The sequence below is a fragment of the Lagenorhynchus albirostris genome, chromosome 4 (assembly GCF_949774975.1).
Source record: "Lagenorhynchus albirostris chromosome 4, mLagAlb1.1, whole genome shotgun sequence".
Classification (NCBI taxonomy): Eukaryota; Metazoa; Chordata; class Mammalia; order Artiodactyla; family Delphinidae; genus Lagenorhynchus; species Lagenorhynchus albirostris.
The window spans coordinates 84,360,781-84,382,428 of record NC_083098.1 but is presented as its reverse complement, the minus strand read 5'-3'; the positions used below and the strand labels follow the sequence as shown (position 1 = coordinate 84,382,428).

The following is a 21,648-nucleotide window of genomic DNA, read 5'->3' as shown; positions in this document are numbered from 1 at the left end:
TAATTAAGTCAATTGTAATGTTCTTTGGCTGCAGTGATATTAACTAGTTAATAAATGCATTAAACCAAATGTGGACACTGATGATACTTCTGAAAGTTACATCTGTATAAGAGTTCAATTTGATCCTATGGTGCCTCTATCTGTTAATTATCCTGGGAATAGCACACGAGTAAACCACAATGGTCTCACGGAAGCAAAATGACTTACTGCTGTCTGGAAGTTCATTAATTTGTAAGTAATCGCACTTAAAAAATTATTTTTCTTTTATTAAGTTTACCTTCACACTAGTGTCACAGAAAAGAACAGAAGGCTTAAATGTGCCTATAAAAAGAAATAACACTTTTGGCATGTATTCTAGGCAAGGCTGTATCTTTCTTTTCTTCCCCACAAAGGCTTTTATGTAGCTAAAAATATTGTTACATGAAGATATACTATAGCTTCACTAAGCTATCTTAATATGCCTAGTTTTCTCCTGTCTGAATTTATACCATATTAAAAGCAACATATTAGAAAAGGCAATGAGGAAAGCTGATCATTTAAAACAGAAAAAAAACAAAATTATTATTAAGAAGGCTAAAGACATTCTAAGTTTCAATATCAAAACAAAAAACAATTAGAATCAGGTGTAGTGACAAACAGCAATTTAAATTCTTGATGATGTATGAAGATTCTATTTGGGTACTATTCCAGTCACGATAGCCCTGGGTCAACAATAAAGTAAATTTAAATTCAGGAGCTCACTCAGGAGTGTTTATAAAGACCAGTAAATTCAATTAGAACAGAAGTAACTTTGCAATCCTTATTATTCCTATCAAAACCAGGCAGAGTAAATTCTGAGTACTAAATCAAAGTCTGATTAAAATTTTTGTTGAAAATTTTAAATGCCTTATTTTTTCCAATTAAAAATATTCAGGATATTTTTTTAAACAAAGCACAGGAAAGTTGAACTTTAAAATACCACCTTAAAGTGGGTAATAAATAAAAGGCATTCTTTTTGAAAAAGTTTCTTAATCCAAATTAGCTGGAAAAACTTAAAGAGCTTTAGTTAGCTGAAAAATTTACTTACATGGAAAACTTCATTTGCTGACAGCAGAATAAATGTACTATTTATTATTAATACCATTTATTAAATGCTTACTTTGTGACAAACTCTTAGAAGCCTAGGTATATTAGTAATTGTTCACAGGTATTATCATCATCTGCATTTTAGAGATGAAGACATTGAGGCTTAGAAGAGTTAACATGTGTAAGGTCCCTCAAATTAGAAATGGTTGATTCGAATCCAGGTCTGTCAATTGCCAAGACCAATTCCATTCATTCTAACATTTTATTTCATATATAGATGTATATATATTTATACTCTACCAAATATTTTGTTTACTTCTTGTCTGAAAAAATACTAACAGTGTTTTAATGAGATGAAAACAATTTAAGAAATTTGAAAATTCCTCTTACATATTAGAAATATCCAGAAGGAATAGCTCACATAGGAACACCACCACCAAGCTTGATTTGTATTCTCTACTCTGTAAGGTGAGAATGATATTTTTCAGGCTTTGGAAGACAATCTCCCATTTCTTGATAAACTCACAGAGGTATTTTTTTTTTTTTACTCTGTAGTCAAGACAATCCAATACTTGCCACTAGGGTTGATGGTAACAAATTTAAATAGGTTTAGTATGGTAGAAAAATGAAGGGAAGAAATTACCTTTTCAGGTTGTGTAAAAAATTTCATTGGAAGGACTGGATCCTTTGGTGAATCTGCATTGCATAAAGCACTTTTACTATTTATAACACACAGGGCCACATCACACACTGTATAAAGTTTCTAGGGAGGAAAAAAAAATCACATATACCTTTCAGTAGTGAAAAATAACCACAAGTACCAATTCTAACCAATATATAAAATCGAATCAAAACAATAATATGGGGTTATTATTTATTCCTTGAACATTCTGCATTTGTATTTGGCATTTCTTCTTATGTAGCCTCCTAGTAAACAACAACAAAAAAGACCCCTTCATCTTAATTTAACATGAATGCCAAGTATGTGTTAAAAACAATAAACCAAACTAAAGGAAACATACAAAAAGAATATCTACTTGTCTGTAACTCTTACTAAAAGTTCTTAAGACAGCATAGTTGTAAATTTTACTAGTTCTTATTCCTGTGCTCTGTAGAAGTTTTAATATCTTTTTCAAAGTCGTAAATGTTCTTCAAATAATAGAATTCAATTTAATGAAATGAAGTAAAAACTAAGTATGTATTTTTAATAAATGTTCTGTAATCTATTTTATTATGTAATAGTTAGGAAAAACAAGTGGGACAAGGGTCATAATATTTTTTCCTGTAATATCTTAATACCCACTGGCCTAATATATATCTTACTTCATTTGTCTTGGATTCATCTGGAGACTGGGCATCTTTTGTTAGCTTGATGTTCTCTGCCATCTTTTTCATAAAGGCATGGCTGTTATTTTCATTCTTTGTCATTAAAACTTCAAGCATGAACCACAGGCACCTAAATGACAAACATATTCATTTAGTAAAGACACTGATTGTAGGTGCTTTTGCTTAAGGGATTTAATAGCTTACTGGGAAGTTCTGTTGTCTGAATATAAAAGAGTGTAATACAGAGAAAACTCTAATGATTAATAGAAATATCCTGTTAATAATATTCAATTCAAATAGAATCATATCACAAATAACAAATATGAACATATAGCTTAATATGAGAAAGTCTGACAGTTTCATGAGGCAAAGATTCATTCTATAGGTATTTAATAAACATTTAGATGATATAACGTGTATTAATATCCAGCAATGATAAGCGAACCAGCATACAGCACAGTCTTGCCATTTTGACTATTTGCAAGGTATGTAGAAGATCTAAGATTTGTATGTAATTCTACTGTGACATAACTGAATTTCACATGCTATGAGGCTGGTGTGCATAGTAACCAGTAATTCAGCTAAACAGTCACATCTCAAACCATTTTTGCTGTTTTCTTCTTGTTACTTTATATTCATTTAATACATAAAGTGTCTGAAGGTGACACCTGAATTTCTAAGTAAAAATGAATCCCAAATCAGGATGAACATTAGAATCACTTGGGGAGCTTACATCGACAAATATAGGATCAAAGCCTATTATTAAGTTGCCATGATGATTCTCAGGCAACCACCATGGACTTACTGTTTTACTCCATCAACAGGAGAGAAAAAACATTTGATGATAATCTCTGTATACTTCTTTGGCTATAGTATATGTAAATGTCTTAAGAGACTACTGTAAGGGGGAAATAGATTAATGTACTTTGTTTTTAGTAGACCTGTCTTACAAGAAATACTAAACTCAGCCCTTCGGGCTGAAACGAAAAAACAATAGACAGTTAACTTGAAGCTGTAAGAAATAAAGAACACTGGTAAAGGTAATCACATAGGTAATATAAAGCCAGCATTACTGAACTTCTGATTTGTAACTCCTTTTTAAATATATGACTTAAAAGGAAAATGCATAAAATAATAATCATATATATGTAAAATAAAACAATGTATAAAGATATAATTTTATCAATTAAAATATAAAGGGAGTGGAATAAAGTTGTATAAAAGCAGACTATCTCTATACTCATGAAACTAAGTTGCTATTATTCTAACTAGGCTGTTACAACTTTAAGATGTTAAGTGTAATCATTAAGAAAATAACTAAAAAATATACACAAAAGCAAGGAATCAAAAAGGTTCCCTACAAAAAACAACTACAGCTGACCCTTGAACAACACAAGAGTTAGGGGTGCTGACCCTCTACACAGTTCAAACCTGTGTTGTTCAAGGGTCAACTGTAAATACAAAAACGAGAGGCTATGGAGCAATTAAGTAACAAAAAATAGGTAAGACACAGAGAAAACTAACAGCTATATGGCAGAAGTAACTTCTTCCTTATCAGTAATTACTTTAAATGAAAATAGATTAAATCCCCCAATTAAAAAGCAGAGAAGCAGAGTACATTAAGGGGGGGGAAAAAAGATCCATCTATATCTTATCTACAAGAGACTCACTTTAGATATAAAAACACAAATTATTTGAAAGTAAAAGGATGAAAAAAATATACTCATTCAAACAGTAACCAAATGAGAACTATTTTAGAATTAGACAAAATGGATTGCAAAAGACCCAGAAGGACTGTATTGATGAAAGTAAAACCAGTAAGAAGATATGACTATTATAAACACATACGAACCTAGCCAACAAAGCCCCAAAATCTATGAAGCAAAAATTGACAGAATTGAAGGGAGAAATACATGTTTCCACAATAACAGATTTCAATACCCGATTTTCAATAATGGATGGAAAATCCATAAAGAACTTGAACAACACTATAAACCAATCAGATATCAGACATATATGGAACACTCCAACTAACAATAGCAGAATACATTTTTCTCAAGTGAACATGGTATAGTCTCCAGGGCAGACCGTATGGTAGGCCATAAAACAAGTCTTAATAAAAAGTACCTTTTCTGACCAGAATGGCATGAAACTAAGTCAATAAAAGAAGGAAAATAGGGAAAACTGGAAAATTCACACATATATGGAAATTAAACCACACATTCCTATGTTTTTTTTTTGGCCGTGTGGCTTGTGAGATCTTAGTTCCCTGACCAGTGATTGAACCCAGGGCCTTGGCAGTGAAAGGAAGAGTCCTAACCACTGGACCGCGCCAGGGAATTCCCAAACCACACTCTTAAACAACCAATGGGTCAAAGAAGAAGTCACAAGAAAAATTAGAAAATACCTTAAGACAAATAAAACAAAAACACAACATACCATACTTATAGGATTCAGCACTGGTAGTACTAAAAGGGAAATTTACAGCGATAACACCCTCTGTTAAGAAACAACATCTCAATGAATGATCTAACTGTATACCTTAAGAAACTGTACACCTTAACTAGAAAAAGAAAAGTGAACACTTCAGATTACATGGTAACTTAAAATGAAATGTTTAAAGATACTCAAAAGTACTGCATGCTAGATAGAACCAAAAAGTATGTGCCAGTGATTTCAATCCTAACTGACGACTTCAGTACTTTTCCCACATCACTGTTGCCTCTCGCAAATCTAATCCCTTTTTCACATGACTGCCTTGCAACTGAATAGGGCTAAAAAGGTTCCTTAACATAGACCTTGTGTTCTAGGCAAATACATACATCACTTTTTCACTTTATGAAAGTGCTTTCTGGAAAATCCCAAAATGAAAGTTATTTAAAAAAAAAAGGAAAAAGAATTTGCAAACAAAATATATTTATTAAGTAAACAGAAACTAGAATTGGAAGATATTTTAGGGATTATCTATTTCATATCTTGCATTTTATGGATAAGGCAACTGAAGCAGAGAAGTAAAGTTTTTACTCAGATAGCTAAGACTAGAACCTATGTCTCCTGAAAGAGCTACAGGAGGCAGAGATAAACTGTTGATTACAACCTCAAATAAGATTAGGGATAAGGCGTCATGTCACACATAGAAAAATCATAGTACTTTAAATACAAGCTGAAGGAACCAATTTAAACGTGCAAAGCAAAAGCACAGCGATGGGAAAATAGACATTGCTTTAAAGTTTCTTGGAGGTCATTTGTAGACAATCCTAGGCTACTTCGTACTTGTTCACTCACCCTGCATCATATATAAAGTTCTATTTTACATAAAAACACTTCTTAAACAAGTGTTTTGCAATTGTTTACCTGCCTGTCTTTCCACTAGAGACAAATCTCTCTGTGACTGGTGTAACAAATCTAATTTTGTATTACCATAGACCTGCCACAGACTATCTCGTATGTGTGTGCATATTTTTGAGGAAGTATCTTTTGAGGTTGAAGTATAGTTTTAAGGAGAGAAATTTTCACTACATGGCTTTCTAAATTATCAAACTGAAGTAACTGAAGCCCATCTTAATACAAAGGTAAAAATAACATAAAGACCAAATCAACTTATGTCACAGAATCAGCTAAAGCTAACTGCAAACAAACAGGAAACAAACAAAACAACCAAATAGAACTTATTAGATAGGAACAATTTTGTAAGATGAAACTTAAAATTTACAATAGAAGAATAAAACCATAAAAATGTTTTTATTCTAATGCGAATAGTAAAAGGAAAAATTTTAGCATTTTTTAAAAAGGAAAAATAATTGTTAGACTTATTAAAAATCAACATGACTTACTCTTTAATATCACGAAGTTGATCAACATCTTGTGATCTTGTAAAATCTGGATCATGGGCTAGCAGGTGAATCATATACGGAACTACATACTCAGGCAACAGTGATAATAATTTCTCTGAAGTGAAAACATTATTATTAACAATAGTAATAATAGCCTTTATAAAAATCCCTCCCTAATTTACGTTCTAACCACTTCAGTTAACATTTTTTCCCTCAGTTATTTCTAAATTAGAGGCAACATGACATCTAGATGATACTGAAATAACTTTTTTCAATTTTGAAGGCTACTGAAGACAAAGGATAATTTAAGATTGAGTCCCTGGCAAAGCTAGGAAAGTAATTCTTTACTCTCTGACATCAGAGCAATGTGTTCAAATCAAGCCACAATGCAGATTCCCTAAGGAAAAACGCAGTTCCTCCGAACAGTTTTATGCATTATAACTAGGACTCAGAAACCAGGATTTTAGATTTTACTTACATCTTAGCTACAACAACAGCATTCTATAAAGGTCCCAGTGTTATTATAAACTATAATAGAAATATATGAAATAAAACCCTCCACAAATTGATACACTGACAAGATATATCTGCACACTGAGCACTTTGAAAGTTACTTACCAGTAGCCATGGGGTTCTGTTTAATGTACTCCCTGCGTATACTGATATTTTTTAGTAAACACTGTCGTGCATGTGCTCTTCTCTCCTTCACAGGATCTTTGGCACACAAGGCAAAGATCGCCATATACTCCAATGGGAGGAGTAACTTCACAAGTGCCTTATGTAGCTTCTGAGCAAATATCTGCCTTACTTGATAGCACTCATCCTACAGCAGCACAAAACCAAAAATACTTAAATAAAAGTATTAGTACTTTTAAAACCATGACAAAAACCCCTAGTTTAGTTTTTAAAAATTGGCAAACATTTACAAAAAAACAGTTTAAGCATTTTTAATGTCTTCATTTTAAAAAAAAAAAGATAATTATACTGAGGGAGTAAATAACAATTTTGGGGAGTTAACTGGTTAGAATAGTAATAATAGCAATCCCTTTTGTGCATACATCCATACAGCAAATGGATCTGTAATCTATAGAAAGTAAATAAATTTAACTTTGAAGGCCAAGTAAATGACAAAAATAAGATTGTTACTTACATTAATAACAAGCGCACAGAGCTGAAACTGTTCTGGGGTTATAATTTCATGGTAACAAGGTTCCTGAGCAAGCTTCATTATGGCACTACCAGCAGCTAATCGCAAGCGAGACATATCAGATTTACTATAAACAAACAAAAAAGAAATAAACATTTCCTATAACCATTATCATTCACAAAACTCTTTGATCCCTTTTTGACTGTTAAGGTCTTTATCATAATTTATGCTTAAAATGACATAATGTACAAATATGGGAAAGTTACTTTGAGTCCTTCAATTCAACACAGGGCAGAAGGCTCAAATCATCGTGACTATCTGATATTAAATTTATCTGCCTTCATTTAAAATTTTTAAATTTATTTTATTCAGGTATAGCTCATTTATAATATTATATTAATTTCAGGTGTACAACATAGTGATTCAAAATTTTTATAGATTATACTCCATTTATATTTATTATAAAATCTTGGCTATATTCCCCATGTTGTACAATATATCCTTGTACCTTTTTTTTTTTTTTGGCGGTACGTGGGGCTCTCACTGTTGTGGCCTCTCCCGTTGCGGAGCACAGGCTCCGGACGCGCAGGCTCAGCGGCCATGGCTCACGGGCCCAGCCACTCCGCGGCATGTGGGATCCTCCCGGACCAGGGCACGAACCCGCGTCCCCTGCATCGGCAGGCGGACTCTCAACCACTGCGCCACCAGGGAAGCCCCTTGTACCTTTTTTTATACATAGCAGTTTGTACCTTTTAAGCCTGTACCCCTATCTTGCCCCTCCCCCTCCCCAACAGTAACCACTAGTTTGTTCTCTGTATCTGTGAGTCTGCTTCTTTGTTATATTCACTAGTTTCTTTAATTAATCAATCAATCAATCAAATTAATTAACTTTTTGGCTGTGTTGGGTCTTTGTTGCTGGACGCGGGCTTTCTCTAGTTGTGGCGAGCGGGGGCTACTCTTCGTTGCAGTGCGTGGGCTTCTCATTGCGGTGGCTTCTCTTGTTGTAGAGCACAGGCTCTAGAGCGCAGGCTCAGTAGTTGTGGCGCATGGGCTTAGTTGCTTTGCAGCATGTGGGATCTTCCCGGACTAGGGCTCGAACCCGTGTCCCCTGCATTGGCAGGCAGATTCTTAACCACTGTACCACCAGGGAAGTCCTCATTAGTTTCTTTTAATTTTTTAGGTTCTATATATAAGTGATAACATATGGTATTGTCTTTGTCTGACTTATTTCACTAAGCATGATACTCTCCAGGTCCATCCATGTTGTTGCAAATGGCAAAATTTCATTCTTTTTTTATGTCTGCCTTCGTTTTTAGTTACACTCTAGCTTAGATCTTCCACCACAGCTAAGCAACTCTGCTTATGCGTACAACAGCACTAACTGCAACGCTAGCAAGAAACATTTACATTAGGAACTGTATTTCTCATTTTAAGAGGCATTCACATTCATCATAGAAAACTTGATATTAAAAAAACCTGAAAAATTAAAAATCACTTATTTAAAATCTATTGTATTTCCCACAATTTTTAAATGCATACACATATTTACACAGACATAACAGAAATCAATCTTAAGCCTACAAATGTCTGATGAAATGGAGGGGGCTATGAATTAGGAGGTGATCTGTACCAGAAAGTGGGAGGCATCAGACAAATATCTAAAAGGAAAGGATATGGAGGTGAGAGCCAGTCTCTCTCAGGTACTAGTCTCTGAGGCAGACTTTCCTTTGCAACAGGAAGTTTTCCAAGGGACTCCAGGAGTCCAGGCACTCCCACCCACACCCAGTCAACTTTTATAACCTAAATGGTAAAATGTGACAGTGAGGTGGTGAAAGGATAGTCTTCTTACTTCAACTGTTATAAGGAACATAACATAGCTATGATAAATTAAAGACTTTAGGAAATGTGGAAAGCTGCCCTGAATCCACAAGGGACTATTATTTAGCATACAGGAGGAGAAAACATGGCACTCTTGGACCACATGACCATCAAACTGAGCACTGGTAACAATGAGGAACCTTCAAATGGCTTTTGAGGCAAATGATTCAGGAATTTAAAAAATTAATGCTACTATTTGTGTACTTAACTCTGTAAGATGAGGAAACTGAGGCTTAGGAAAGTGACTTATACAAGTTCACACAGCTAGTAAATGGAGCGTAGGTAGAGTTGAATAAGTTTCTGATTCCAGAGCCTAAGCTAAACTATGGGATACATAACATCTAATTAAGATCTGCATAATATTTCATAACATGTGTGTTCCACAGTTAACCATTCCCCTATCTTCTGTGATGATAAAAAATGCTGGAAAGAACATGTTTGTATATGTATTTTTGTATGATTCTTTTATAATTTCATGAGTGTAAAAATAAAGAGTCAAAAAAAAAGAGTCAATGGATAACATTTTTAAGGACTTAGAAACAAAGTGCCAAACTGTCCTGCCAATTTATATTGCCCATTTATATTCACAGGATTTATGAGGGAACCCATTTCCCTGATCCCATGGAGTGATGATTGCTTAAAAAACTTTTTGCTGATTTGACAGACAAGAGGTTCCACTTAAATTAAAATTGTACTTACTGTATTTAGTGATGTCAAACACTTTTTTAAAGGTAAACTGGTAATATATAATCTTCATCTTTATTGGGGATCCTATTTATCATTGATTTGTAAGAGCTCATTATTAAGCCTTTGCTGTACACTGTACATAGTTTCCCCAAATTTAAAACTTCTCATTATCTCTACTCTTCAATCTGTTCATGCAAAGCTACCCTTGGCTTATTTTATGATAAAAATAATTTTTGATTTAGTTTACTTAGTTTTCTTCAGTTTATCAGAGCATTCAGCATCTCTACTGTAATTGTGCATTTCCTATCTCCTCCACTAGAATGCATATCCCTTAGAGGGAGAGATTATTGTATCTTTAAAAGGCTTGGTAGTACCTGGCATGATAGTGCTCAATAAATACTGAAAGCATAAATACATAGTTAAATCTATCCTCTAACAAAAATTTTAAAGTAAGAATCCATCGCAAGTAGAACTTTTCAGTTATTTCAGCTGGACCCTAGTAAATAAAAAAATTTGGCTTTTATTTTCATCTTAAAAGGAACAGAAAGAAGAAATGGTGATCTCACAGATTTGAAGAGTGAACAGGTGTAGAAATGAAACATTTTTCTTTGGCATTTGCAGAACCTTGTATAGTCTTCTGCAAACCATTAGGAGGCTGCATCTCTTTCTTCTTTGAACCTACACAGAAATTTTTATTCCCTTCGTGGCATCAAGACACTCTACTTGTTCAATCACTATACTAGGGTAAGTTCCTTAAAGGCAGGAACGGAATTTTATCTGTTATTGCTGCAATGCTTTTCATAGTGTTTTGCAAAGAGTAGTAATTCAACAAATATTTGTTTAACTGATTCAAATGTTGAAGTTAACTGTAACAATGCTGTAGTGATTATTACTAAAAATTTACTGGAGAAAGGTGTCTTTAGGGATGAAGAAAAATACATGATCATTATTCAGATATAAACCCCAAATAAGTATGTAAAATTTAAACACAAAGCACATAGTGCAATTACAACAGTCAATATTAAGTAAATAATTCCTACGTAAGCTCTACCAACATCTTGAGCTAAAAAAACCTGGAAAGGAAGAAAAATCTCACCTGATCTTCTTTTGCTCTGTCAGGTCACCCTCACTAACCAACATCGCTGATAATAACCGAAGAGTTGAATTGGCAGATTTAGACTGGTTGTTTTTCATACCCAACAGCCACCTTACCAGAAGTTTAATTGCCTGTACCTATAAAATATTAACATGCTAAAAAAAGAAAGCAACTTAAAATTCCACTTAAAGGTTAGATTAATTTATGTTAATTAGATTAGTGAGATTACTTAGGTGCCGGAAAACATGTTTTATTAAACAAGCCTATAGGATAATAACAATAAGAACTAATACTTATTCTGTTTAATCTATGCCAGGTACTTTCCCCAGAGTTACACATATATTACTTTATTTAATCTCCCAAATAACTCTATGAGAGAGGTATTTTTTTTTTTTTCTGGTACGCGGGCCTCTCACTGTTGTGGCCTTTCCCGTTGCGGAGCACAGGCTTCGGAAGCGCAGGCTCAGTGGCCATGGCTCATGGGCCTAGCCGCCCCGCGGTATGTGGGATCTTCCCGGATCGGGGCACGAACCCGTGTCCCCTGCATCAGCAGGCAGACTCTCAACCACTGCGCCACCAGGGAAGCCCCGAGAGAGGTATTCTTATTTCCAATAAATAAGGCAACTTAGACACATTACTGTGATAACTTGCCCAAGGTCTGGCTCCTTGAATTCAGACTTTTCACACCTGAACAATTGCTTTTCAAATCGTTTAAAAATATATTGTTTAAAAATAACTGAACTATACTGATTACAGTGATTAAAAATAACTATTTAGATAGACTGTAATATTTTTTGTAGTACTGAAAAACTATTTTGATTAAAAAACTAGGAGGTTTCATAATTATTTGTAGCCATAATTGCTTGGTGGCTTATACTCAAAAGATTGTTATGGAATACATGCAAGAACTAGCTAAAGAATGTAGATATTATTTACTATATTTACTGACAACCTGGAAAAAGGAACTGATGGAATAAATGCGAACTGTGAAGCTACAAGGTGAAACAGATTATCAATCAAGTTAAGATGATAATGAAGAAGTCTTGTTTTAAATCCCAAGACTACCACTTTCAAAATTAGCTTTCCTGAGGGATAATTTACATCTATCAGAAGTTTACAATATGATGACAGCCATCTGTTTTTGCCAAGTTAATATTCTTATGCCTGTAGACAGACATTGGTAATGAGGCTAGGCCTGAGGTGCTCTGAGCATCAATATTCTACAATCTCTATGTAAAACAGCCTCACTGAAATTATCTTAGCAAGGCAGGAAGGTCTAAAGAACATGCTGACATACACCTATATGTAAATAAGTCAATGACAACTACAATTTGAGAAACATACTTTTTTTTTTTTTTTTTTGCAGTACGCGGGCCTCTCACTGTTGTGGCCTCTCCCGTTGAGGAGCACAGGCTCCGGACGTGCAGACTCAGCGGCCATGGCTCACGGGCCCAGCCGCTCTGCAGCATGTGGGATCTTCCCGGACTGGGGCACAAACCCGTGTCCCCTGCATCGGCAGGCGGACTCTCAACCACTGCGCCACCAGGGAAGCCCACAACTTTTGATTTAAAAATAAAGTACCTCATTTAAAATGCTTATTAACTGTTAGGTTTAAAAAAAAAGGGTATCTATAAATGTTCTTTATCTCAACATAAAAGTTATTAAGACCTACACAAATTTACCTTTGCTAGTACTTCAGGGGAAACCTCTTCATCTGGAGACCATAATTTCCCATTCTTCTCACCTGTTGACTATAGACAATTGAATAAATTTAACTTTTAGAAAAAAATTTTAAATTTTGCTCATGAAGTTTTTCATGCTTAACAGTGCAGTGCTCTAGGAAACCCACAGAAAGTCACCAAGTAGGGACTTGAAAAGAAGAACAAAGTTAGAGGGCTCAAACTTCCTGATTTTGAAACTTAACTACAAATCTATGAGAATCAAGACAATGTGGCTGGTACCTACATAAGTATAGACATATAGACCAATGGAATGAAACAGAAACCCAGAAAACCTCACATATATCACATATATGGTCTACTGATTTTTAACAAAAGTGCTAAGACCACTTATTGGGAAAAGAACAGTCTCCTCAATAAATGGTGCTGGAAAAACTAGATACAGCGACAAGCAAAGGAATGAAGCTGGACTATTACCTTATATCATATATAAAAATTAACTCAAAAAAATGGATCAAAGATCTTTACTTAAGAACTAAGACTAAAAAACTCCTAGAAGAAGGTACAGGGGAAAATCTTTATAATCCTGGATTTGGCAAATACCTGACAAAGGTCTAATATTCAGAATATATAAAGAATTTTTACAACTCAACAACAACAAATTCAATTAAAAGTGGGCAAAAGACTCAATATCCAAAGAACAGCCATTAAGCACATGAAAAAAAATCTCAACATCATTAGTCATGAGGGAAACAAATCAAAACCATAAGATACTACTTTGCACCTACTAGGATGACTATTATCAAAAAAAACCAGGAAAGAATAAGTGTTGGCCAAGATGTAAGGAAACTGGAAGACTTGAGCATAGCTGCTGGGAATGTAAAATGGTACAGCCACTGTGGAAAAATGTTTGGCAGTCCCTCAAAAAGTTTAGCATACAATGACCATGTGACCCAGCAATTCCACTCCTAGGTATATACCCCAAAGATTTGACTTTGGGGACTCAAATGTTCATATCAGCATTACTCACAACAGTCAAAAGGTAGAAAAAACCCAAGAGTCCATCAATAGAAGATAAACAAAATGTAAGTTACACATACAATGGAATACTATTCTGGCATAAAATGAAGTTCTGATACATACTACAACATAGCTGAATCTTGAAACCGTTATGCTAAGAGAAATAAGCCAGACACAAAAGGATAAATATTGTATGATAAGAGGTATCTAGAATAGGCGAATTCATAAAGCAGGAAAATAGAATAGAGGTTACCAGAGTCTGGGGGGAGAGAAGGCAATGGGGAGTTACTGGTTAATAGATACAGAGTTTCTCTCTGAGATGATAAAGTTCTGGAAATAGTGGCAATGGTTACACAACAATGTGGGTGTATATTGTAGGTGGTGGCTTGGGCCATTGTTGAGAGTTGCTTGGCTTTCCTGGGTTATCCTCTGTGTACACAGGAGGTACACATGTTATTAAACTTCTGTTTGTTTTTTAAACAAAAAATACCCAACAACAAGAATGTGGGTGTATATAATGTAAGAGAACTGTACACTTAAAAAGGGATAAAATGGCAAAGTTTATATTATTTATATTTTACTACACACAAAAAAAGAGAACTATATTAAAATAGAATTTATCAACAATCAAGTCATCATCTAAGAAGTGTCAAATTTCACATCTGTTGCCAGCCAAATCTATCAGTAGTGCAAAGAACAGATGTATGGAGTAGGAAATGAGGCTTTGGCCATGCTCTTGCATCCCTATCACATCCAAATGGAGGAAGGGAAAAGAGTAAGGAGTGCGCTGGCAAGTATTTTTTTTTTAAGTTCCAATACTGAGTGTTCAAAGGCTACTGGACCATTTAGAAAGACTAGATAAATTGGATAAGTTAGTACTGCACTGAAAGTCATCCACAATGATCCAGCAGGTAGACTGATTTGTGTCTTCATTCAATAACTCTTTAATTTAGATCTGTTTGGTAAAGTGGTGATTCTTAATCAGACACGTGTTTCAGTAATCACTTGGGGAGCCTTTCCAAGCTATACATCCCAAAGCTCCAACCCAAAGCTAATTCATCAGTATGTGTGCACTCATGTGTGCATGCTCACACACACACACTTCAATAACTAAAATAGAATAATCTAGTGCCAAAAGTGCAATGTAATTTGTATTTCAAAAAGCTAGTCAAATACAATTCCACTTATACTTTAAACAATATTTGATAAAACAAAATTCTAGTACTCTAGTTAATTGTCCTTCATAGTGTTTGACTTATATTTTTTACTTCATGATTCATCTATCTCATGTTCTCATTTTTTTCTTTGTTAAAGAAAAGTTAAGTTCTAGTAATAATAGCTACACAGCAGGATGTCATTTGGAAATTTAAGTAAATAAGGAGGTAAAATACATAATAATTTTAAAGTAAAAGAGAATCATACATAGAGAGAAGCAGAAGTGTTGTTTCTGTGACAAATAAAGATGTAAACAGTCTTAATCTTATGATTCTAAATTTAATTAAATGAGAAACTTACCCTGTCATTCATTAGCAGATCTTTCACAATAAAATTTGCTACTACAGATTTCATTGGGGAAGCAAATTGATCTGGTGCTAACATAGATATGTGGCCCAATGAAACTAATGGAGTTATAAGTTGTTCTGGTACATCAGCATTGAGACTCCTACTGAGTGGCTATAAAAATAAAACAGTCAAAATTACTAGTTTGTTTTATAAATATCTAGACATTGTACAGAAACAGTAAATGTTCCTGAGTCCTCCTGAATTTATCATGCCCCAAAAAATCTGTTCTAATGAGATGATCAAAAGTAACTTCAATCATATTAGACACTTGATTCTTATTTCACCTACCAAAATTTAATAAGATTCAAAGGTAAACAAAGATAAAAGAAAAAAGTAAATCCCACATATAAGGTAGAAGTAAAAGCAAGAAAATTCCTGCATGGTCAAATCAGCATTATTTTCAAGTCATGTACAATAGTTTTGTTATGTTGTTGAATTTCTTAACCTGTGGGACAATTTTAAATGACCATGGATCATAAAAAATAAGAGTTCATGGGTTCTGTTCATATTGTATCCAATTTATAATAGGAATACTTTTCCAGTAGTGGAATCAGGCAAAGGATCATACATCAGGAAAGGCAAACAGAACGAATTTTCAAGTAGGATTGTCCAGAATTTTAAACTGGGTGGTTCAAAGTCATCTACTGATAGTTTCTTAAACTAAATGGACCACTGAGCCAATGAAGCTAAAATTAAGTAAAATGTTGTAACACAAAACACACCAAACATCTTTCAATATGTAGTATTTGGTTATATAGTCTGATCTAAAGGCTGGGAATATCGAAAGTGCTGAATAAAACAAAGAGTCCCTGCTCCCATGGAATTTATATTCTAGAGTGGGACTAAATAGCTAAAAAACCAACTTTCTATCTTCATCAAACCACAGAGCATGAAAATAAAAATCAACAACACATCCTATGTAATTATATATACCTCAAAAATCTGTGCAAGCTGTACTTCTTTATTTGTGAATATGGCATGTATACAGTGAACGGCCTGTTTTGCTTGGTGGGGAGTACCTCTCTTTGCTTTCTGATGTAAGATGGGAATTAAGGTCCTGCAAAAAATAATAATCAGTTAAAAAAAAAAAAAAGCCCATAAACCACAAGTAGTTCTTCTGGTTGTCTCCTACTTCATCTGCAGTAACTATCTGGATGTATGCTGGTAGAAAGCCTCTCTTCTAAATTACCTGATCTATAAAAAGATCTAAAACTCCTTCCCTGTCCCCAAGTATAATCCCAGAAATACAATGCCTCAAAAAAAAGGGCTACTACAGAAGACAATTTTCATTTTAAAGCCACCTCATGAATATGGAGAAATAAACAAGCCACCCTTAATTTATAATCTAAAATTGCCCCATGCTATATTTTTACATTTATCTTCTGAGAAAATATTCCTAAATTTTCCACTTCCCTTTCACAATTCCCTTCAGTTATATTTTTTTAAGAATCAAGTGTTTTTCTGTTTTTGTTTTTTTAAATATTTATTTATTTATGGCTCTGTTGGGTCTTAGTTGCAGCATGCAGGATCTTTTGTTGTGGCTTCTCTCTAGTTGTGGCACATGGGCTCCAGAGTGCATGGGCGCAGTTGCAGTGCGAGCACTCTCTAGTTGTGGTGCATGGGCTCCAGAGTGTGTGGGCTCTCTAGTTGTGGTGCAGGGGCTCAGCAGTTGCGGCTCATGGGCTTAGTTGCCCCAGGGCACGTGGGATCTTAGTTCCCTGACCAGGGATCAAACCCGTGTCCCCTGCATTGGAAGGCAGATTCTTAACCACTGGACCACCAGGGAAGTCCCCTGTTCAGTTATTTTTAAAGCAACCATGGGGGGAAATAAAGTAGCAAAAGGCCAAGTTACATTAAAAAACAGAAATGGACATACCAGTGAAAGAGAGTATGCAAGGATATAGACAATACATAGGTAGAAAAGTAACAAAAACTTCTAACAATTATTGAGTACTTGTGCTAAGCACCCTTCTAAGTGGTGTTTTTAAAACAAAACAAAACAAAACAAACATGGATTAATTAAATCAATCCTCACAATCACCCAAAGACTATTATTATGATCATTAAACAGATGAGAAAACTAAAGCACAAACATATTATTTATGTAAGCTTCTTAAGGTGACAGAGATAGGAAATGGTGGAATTGAGATTTAAAGATAAACATTTCTGGTCAGGGAACTAAGATCCCACGTGCAGCGGGCCAACTACGGAGCCTGTGCGCTGCCAACTACAGAGCCCATGCGCTCTGGAGCCCGCGTGCCACTAGAGCGAAGCTCATGTGCCACAACAAAGAACCCACGTGCCACAACTAAGACCCGACGCAGCCAAAATTTAAAAAATAAAATAAATGATTGTGACCGCCTGGAGGGGTGGGATAGGGAGGGTGGGAGGGAGGGAGACACAAGAGGGAAGACATATGGGAACATATGTATATATATAACTGATTCATTTTGTTGTGAAGCTGAAACTAACATACCATTGTAAAGCAATTATACTCCAATAAAGATGTTAAAATGAAAAAAAATAAATGAAATAAAATAAAATGGAAATTGTTTTTTAAAAGAGATAAACATTTCTGTTCCAAATCCATGCACTTAACCACCACACTGACACTGAAGATTTACAACAATCTTTCTATAGAATATGGAAATACATATTACAGTCAATGCATTAAAATTGGCATACACATCAAATAGATAAGATTCATAAAAAATATATCAAAATGTTAACACTGACTCTTTCTTTTCCTTTATATTTTCTAAAGTTTCACCTTTTTACAATGATATTATAAGTAGTTTTTTAAATCAGAAGAAAATCTGTAAAGCAAAACAAATATTTAAGGAAAGATACTTGTCATATATTTAATGCAATAAGACTACTTCATAAAGGTCAATGATATCAAATGCAATGGTGACAAAGGGTCCTCTTATAATAATGGGAGGCTAGACATTAAGAGCAATGCACCTCAAAGAAAAAACGGGAACATATGCTGGTCAGTCTAAGTTGAATTTGATATTTATGAATATGACACATTTCTCTCGCTACAATTTAGAATATTGAGAAGGATTTTCATGCCAAAATAGCTTCCTTGACTAGCACTGTTTAAGTCTTTCTTTGAAATTCATTTATCAGGGGAACAGTTCTTGTAAATAACACCAGTTAGTAACAAAAGAAGATACAGTGTTGATCAAATTGTTGTTAAATATATTATTAATTCTTCTTAGCCTAATGAATGGATGATACATAGGTCAAGTTTAACCTTTCTCCTTGTTTTTCTAGTGTGCTACAATCCAGTGATGCCACCAGTGCTGTTACTGAGGTCCGCAGTGCTGTGCTTCTCTGCTTTTTCAGTGATTCTCTCCTTCCTTCCCCATTAGTCTTAAGAACAAGAGGTTTTAGTCCTTGTGTCCAAAGTTAACTCTTCCACTGCTTCCTCTGGGATAGAATTCCTTTAAGAATAAATCCTTTACCTTAAAAAAGTATAGGTTTTCCCACCTTGAAAAACTCACAAATTAACTTTATCCTGTGTCAATGATCTTTTTCTATAATGTACGAAGATAAAATTATCATTTCTAGACTATAAACTCCTTAAGAGCAGGGACTGACAGTGGTAATCTTTTATATTAGCCAGTACAGTGCCGACAATGAAGAGAATGTACAATAAATGTTGAGTTATTTCTCAAATTAAACTATTAGCTTACAAATTCAATAAAAACTTTTAGGAGTCATGAGTCCTCTTGTCCTATTATTACCTTGTAAGGAAAAACGGGTTTCATTTGGATTTACCCCAGTCTATTTACATATATAAAATAACATCCGATTATAACAGCTATCAGCAATGTGTTCTTCCTCCAAAAGACATCAGCACAATTTTGATCCTAACGCAAGCTCTTTAAGATGCCAAAGTAAAAATACCAAAACATACTTCATTCTTATAAGGAGAGGGGAGGTAGTCTAGAAGAAGAGACAAAAGCACCATGGCCAACAACTAAGCAACTAATAAACATTTTATTAAGCACACTACTTGATTATCCAATTCTTGGGTGGGATATGAAGTAGTAGCTATTGAATTTGGAGTTGGAGAGAAAAAGATAAATTAGGAAGATATATTAATCCTAAATTCTATATTAACTTTTGATTGTTAATATTAATATTTTGAAATCATGTTGTTTAAACAAAGTTTCAGGTTGTTCCTCTGCCCATATTCTAATGGTAGAGGAGGTGTGTGAGGCCGAGAAAAGATGAAAACAAAGGATACAGTAAAGTAGTTTCTAAATAAAAGTTGTCTTTCCTCTCTCCTATCTTCCTAAGGAAAAGGGAAACAATGATCCTATGACTCCCAAACTTGGAAAACTTTTGTGTTTACCATGAGAAAAAACATACTCACGATCGTATCTGGGGTAGGTCTGTTTCTATTTTGTGGCCTGTATTTCTAAAAATTTGTATAGCAGCTTCTGCTACCTTGTCATCTTCCATTCTGAGGCACTGTAACAGGGACTCATATGTCTCTGCAGAGTGGAACGAGGTAGGATGTGTGAAAGACAGAACCTAGAGGAATAGATATAACTTTATAAGTACAGACAATGGTTTTAATCCATTAAAAGAAGAGAACTATTTTCTACTACAAATAAAATTTTAAATTATGGGCTGCATATGCTAGCAATACAACTAAGATTATATCTTGCAGTCTCCCTTGAAGTTGAGTTGTGGCTAATGATTCTTGATATACAGCCCTTGCTATATTTTCTTCTTCACCTCTTAGTCTATTCTGATACTGGGAATGTGGAAAATGTGGCTCCTTTTCGTGGAGTGATACTGTGATGTGAACAAAATGCTAACACTGAGCTTTTTTTTTTTTTTTTTGCGCTACGCGGGCCTCTCACTGTTGTGGTCTCTCCCGTTGCGGAGCACAGGCTTCGGACACACAGGCTCAGCGGCCATGGCTTACGGCCCAGCCGCTCCGCGGCATGTGGGATCCTCCCGGACCAGGGCACGAACCCGTGTCCCCTGCATCGGCAGGCAGACTCTCAACCACTGCGCCACCAGGGAAGCCCCTAACACTGAGCTTTATTTCACTGGCAAAAAGATACTCTATAAGGAAATATTTTAAATGAAATCCATCACAAAAAGTTCACTCATCATAACTAAAAACAAAGAAGCCATTATTGGGAACTCAATCACGATTACAAACATATAAATAATTATTCCCTTTATTGAGACGTAAGTTCCAGGCTATCCTTAAGGAATTTACAGCAAGTTAGATACGTATTTACAAAGTTTACCTTCCACGAAGTAGAAACAATTTAGTTAGCATAATAAAGGCAGTAAGGGCTAAAAGTAAAAAAATAAGGAGGTGGGGGGAATGGAGTATGTAAACCCTCATTAACTTATTAAATAAGCATTTTTTTTCTTTTTTTTGGCTGCATTGGGTCCTCATTGCTATACGCGGGCTTTCCCCAGCTGCAGCGAGCGGGGGCCACTCTTCACTGCGGTGCACGGACTTCTCACTGAGGTGCACGGACTTCTCACTGCGGTGGCCTCTCTTGCTGCAGAGCACAGGCTCCAGGCGCACAGGCTTCAGCAGTTGTGGCTCCCGGGCTCTAGAGCGCAGGCCCAGCAGTTGTGGCGCATGGGCTCAGCCACTCCGCAGCATGTGGGGTCTTCCTGGACCAGGGCTCGAACCCGTGTCCCCTGCATTGGCAGGCGGACTCCCAACCGCTGCACCACCAGGGAAGCCCAGCATTTTTTTAATGTGTTATAAAGTGGAGAAAGTGTCTCATTTGGTAGGGTTTACGGTGATAATATTTAGTTATAAGGTTTTAATTATTCATAGAAAAATGGAGATTTAAATTTGAAAATTTGAATCAAACAACCTATTAAAAACATTTGCCTTAAAGATGACTTTACTCTTAAAAGTATTTAAACAGGGCTTCCCTGGTGGTGTGGTGGCTGAGGGTCCACCTGCGGATGCAGGGGACACGGGTTCGTGCCCCAGTCCGGTAAGATCCCACATGCCATGGAGCGGCTGGGCCCGTGAGCCATGGCCGCTGAGCCTGCGCGTCTGGAGCCTGTGCTCCGCAACGGGAGAGGCCACAACAGTGAGAGGCCCGCGTACCGCAAAAAAAACCCCAAACAAACAAAAAAATTAAAAAAAAAAAGTATTTAAACATATTACTCTATTACTAAAAATATAAAGTCCTTCTCATGAAGAATCACATCAGTTCTTTCCATGAAACGATATTTAAGGGAATTCCCTGGTGGTCCAGTGGTTAGGACTCCATGCTCTCACTGCTGAGGGCCCAAGTTCAATCCCTGGTCGGGGAACTAAATCTCACAAGCTGCTCAGCACAGCCA

General features: G+C 35.4%; 1 protein-coding gene across 3 annotated transcripts in view; it reads right to left on the bottom strand.

Moving 5' to 3' along the window:
* The window catches only part of PDS5A (PDS5 cohesin associated factor A), a 129,080-nt gene that overhangs the window by 17,032 nt on the left and 90,400 nt on the right, over nt 1–21,648 (bottom strand). For 2 of the 3 annotated variants that reach the window (XM_060148312.1, XM_060148313.1), the window contains exons 19-28: nt 19,682–19,842; nt 16,228–16,351; nt 15,247–15,405; nt 12,715–12,783; nt 11,033–11,169; nt 7,375–7,498; nt 6,843–7,047; nt 6,225–6,339; nt 2,389–2,521; nt 1,709–1,828 (exon numbers count right to left, since the gene is read on the bottom strand). In XM_060148312.1, the coding sequence (XP_060004295.1) occupies nt 1,709–1,828; nt 2,389–2,521; nt 6,225–6,339; nt 6,843–7,047; nt 7,375–7,498; nt 11,033–11,169; nt 12,715–12,783; nt 15,247–15,405; nt 16,228–16,351; nt 19,682–19,842 (1,347 nt within the window). Of the gene's footprint in view, nt 1–1,708; nt 1,829–2,388; nt 2,522–6,224; nt 6,340–6,842; nt 7,048–7,374; nt 7,499–11,032; nt 11,170–12,714; nt 12,784–15,246; nt 15,406–16,227; nt 16,352–19,681; nt 19,843–21,648 lie in introns of those variants that run through there. The other variant, XR_009540349.1, reaches the window with a different exon arrangement.